The sequence below is a fragment of the Pinus tabuliformis genome, chromosome 1_1 (assembly GCF_031772625.1).
Source record: "Pinus tabuliformis cultivar Carrire ecotype Pingquan chromosome 1_1, CPIR1, whole genome shotgun sequence".
In the NCBI taxonomy this organism is placed as follows: Eukaryota; Viridiplantae; Streptophyta; class Pinopsida; order Pinales; family Pinaceae; genus Pinus; species Pinus tabuliformis.
In genome coordinates this window covers 256,372,237-256,374,966 of record NC_142297.1, presented here as the reverse complement: position 1 = coordinate 256,374,966, position 2,730 = coordinate 256,372,237, and the positions used below count along the sequence as shown (strand labels likewise).

The 2,730-nt window shown below is 35.6% G+C and overlaps 1 protein-coding gene across 1 annotated transcript; it reads left to right on the top strand.

Annotated features, from left to right (window-relative positions):
• Positions 1–374: 374 nt before the first annotated feature.
• On the top strand, positions 375–2,503 carry LOC149212494 (putative aldo-keto reductase 2). Its single transcript, XM_089390613.1, has 5 exons — positions 375–785; positions 887–1,084; positions 1,169–1,341; positions 1,434–1,536; positions 1,848–2,503. The coding sequence occupies exons 1-5, from the start codon at positions 564–566 to the stop codon at positions 2,193–2,195; spliced, it is 1,044 nt and encodes a 347-aa protein (XP_089246739.1). The 5' UTR covers positions 375–563; the 3' UTR covers positions 2,196–2,503.
• The last annotated feature ends 227 nt before the right edge of the window (positions 2,504–2,730 follow it).

Below are 2,730 nucleotides of genomic sequence, written 5' to 3'. Positions count from 1 at the left end.
CTATTTTTACCTACTTAATTTTTAGTTTATTTTAAATGTTATTTTTTCTTTTCCATTTTTTTATTTTTTTTTGCCAATTTTTTTATGTTTTCGACTTAGTTACTAGAGAATCCACAGTAAGAACCATTTTCTGCCAACATTTCAAATCCCAACCGGGATCCATCATCAGGACAACTTGAATGCTTGATAGAAGAAGAGCTTAATTGAGAGATTAAATAGTAATGAGGAGAGTAAAATGAGATGAATGTCGGTTTTGGTGTTTGTTTGTTTGTTTTGGTTTTTTATAGCGATGAATCTATTTCCACCCTTCTTACTATCCATATTTTTTTGAAATTCCTGGTTTATTTTTTTTATAGCGATGAATATATTTCCACCATTATTACTTTCAATTTTTTTTAAATATATCTTAAATTTGAAGTACCAATAACAAGGCAGCTACATATAGATATCTCTATATATGGACGAAGTGGCCTGCCTCCATCTACATCTGCAGGCTAAGGACGAATGAGAAGTAGCCGCACTATATTACCTGATTGATTGAGTAGCTTTCAGAGAGCATAGCAATGGCGGAAGTACCATCAGTGGGCAGATTGCGTTTGGGATCACAAGGATTAGAAGTATCAGCACTGGGGTTAGGTTGCATGGGCATGTCGGACTTCTATGGCCCTCCAAAGCCCGAGCAAGAAATGATTTCCCTTATCCACCATGCCGTCTCCAGAGGTGTCACTTTTCTTGATACTTCGGACATTTATGGCCCTTTCACCAACGAAATCCTCGTTGGAAAGGTAGGACTGTTGTATGGGTTTTATCTTTTTTTGTAATTGCAATTATCTAGAACTTACCCAAATTGATAAAATTTTCACCTATGGCCTGTTGTTGTTTGCAGGCCATTAAAGGAATTAGGGAGAAAGTCCAATTAGCCACAAAGTTTGGGATAACATATGTTGATGGAAAACCAAAACTTCGAGGAGATCCTGCATATGTTCGTGCTGCCTGTGAAGCAAGCTTGCAGAGACTTGAAGTGGATTTTATCGATCTTTATTATCAACATCGTATTGACACTAAAGTCCCCATTGAAGTGACGGTATGTATTTTTGCGATAGGTCTCGGTTTAGTTCTTGAATGATGCACAGTTTGATCTAATGGTTTTTCTGTGCATCTGTGACAGATTGGAGAACTGAAGAAATTAGTTGAAGAAGGGAAAATAAAATACATTGGACTTTCTGAGGCCTCCGCATCAACAATTAGAAGAGCCCATGCTGTTCATCCTATAACAGCAGTCCAGATAGAGTGGTCTTTGTGGACTAGGGATGTAGAGGAGGAAATTATTCCCACTTGCAGGTATGATCAGGTGTTTGGAGTTAGGATTTTTCACATTGTTACCATCCTTGTATTATGAATCCTTAACTAACATGTCCAAAATGTAATTGCAGAGAACTTGGCATTGGAATTGTGCCATACAGCCCTCTAGGCAGGGGTTTCTTTACTTCTGGAGCAAAGTCAGTTGACAATTTAACAAATGATGATATTAGAAAGGTATATTTTCATTTGGATATTTAGAATTAAAAAAAGAGTGTAAATGCGTAATTAATTTTTTTTTACTAAATAATTTTAAAGACAGGTTTAATTATTTGTCATTAATTACAAAACCAAGAGTGGTTGATGCCATCATTATAAAACCCAAAAATTAACTCGACCTGGAACATTTTATTCCAATGTTCGTTCTCCAAAAAACTTATTAGTTCATTGATATCATACCTTAAGATTCCAGTGCATTGATAAAAATGTATTTTATTGTTTCAATGAAGTCTTATTCTAATTTTATAAATTGCTGATATTTTTGACAGGCAATTCCAAGGTTTCAACCAGAGAATCTTGAAAAGAATAAGGGGACGTTTGAAAAAATAGCTGAAATAGCTTCCAGGAAGGGATGCTCCCCGGGTCAACTTTCACTTGCTTGGGTTTGCCATCAGGGAAATAACATTTCACCGATCCCCGGCACCACCAAAGTGAGAAATCTAGACGAAAATATAGGTGCTCTTTCTGTTAAGATCACGGCTGACGAAATGAAGGAAATAGAAAATGTATTATCCACTTCTGGATTCTCTGGAGATCGAAATCGGGCTACTTCATTGAATCTCACGTGGGTGAATTCAGAAACACCCCCTCTCTCTTCATGGAAAGATGCCATTTGATGATTTTTAACATCGTTCTCTGCAAATAAAGCGAAATCGTCAGTTTATAGCGTATATCCTTTTTTTACCCTTTATTTTAAAAGGTTTATCTTCGGATATATCAAAAGTATATGCATGTTCAGTTGGCGATCGATATATATGGTGCAAGGCCCTTCTGAAGTTAAGCTTATTGTCAGCGTTGTGTGAATCTGGAATGTATTCAGCCAGAGCGAAACCAGCCGCTCGTCAGTATTGACATTTATATATGTATTTCTTTTAAGAAAAAATAACGCTTCTGTATTAATATAAAAACAGAGTACATTTGTCAAGGATTTTGAATTTCAGTTGGTTTGTTCAGCATACAACACATCCGAAAAAGTGAAATTGTGTCATTTTCCAATAACAATTTTCTACTTCTAAGTACTTAAGTTCGGTAGATCACTCTCATAGATCATATACCACTAAAAATACGAAAAAAAAAACAGAAAATGTATACATATTCTTTAAAAAAATGTGCTTCATGCGTTCCAATATTACCCAACACTGTCTTCTAACT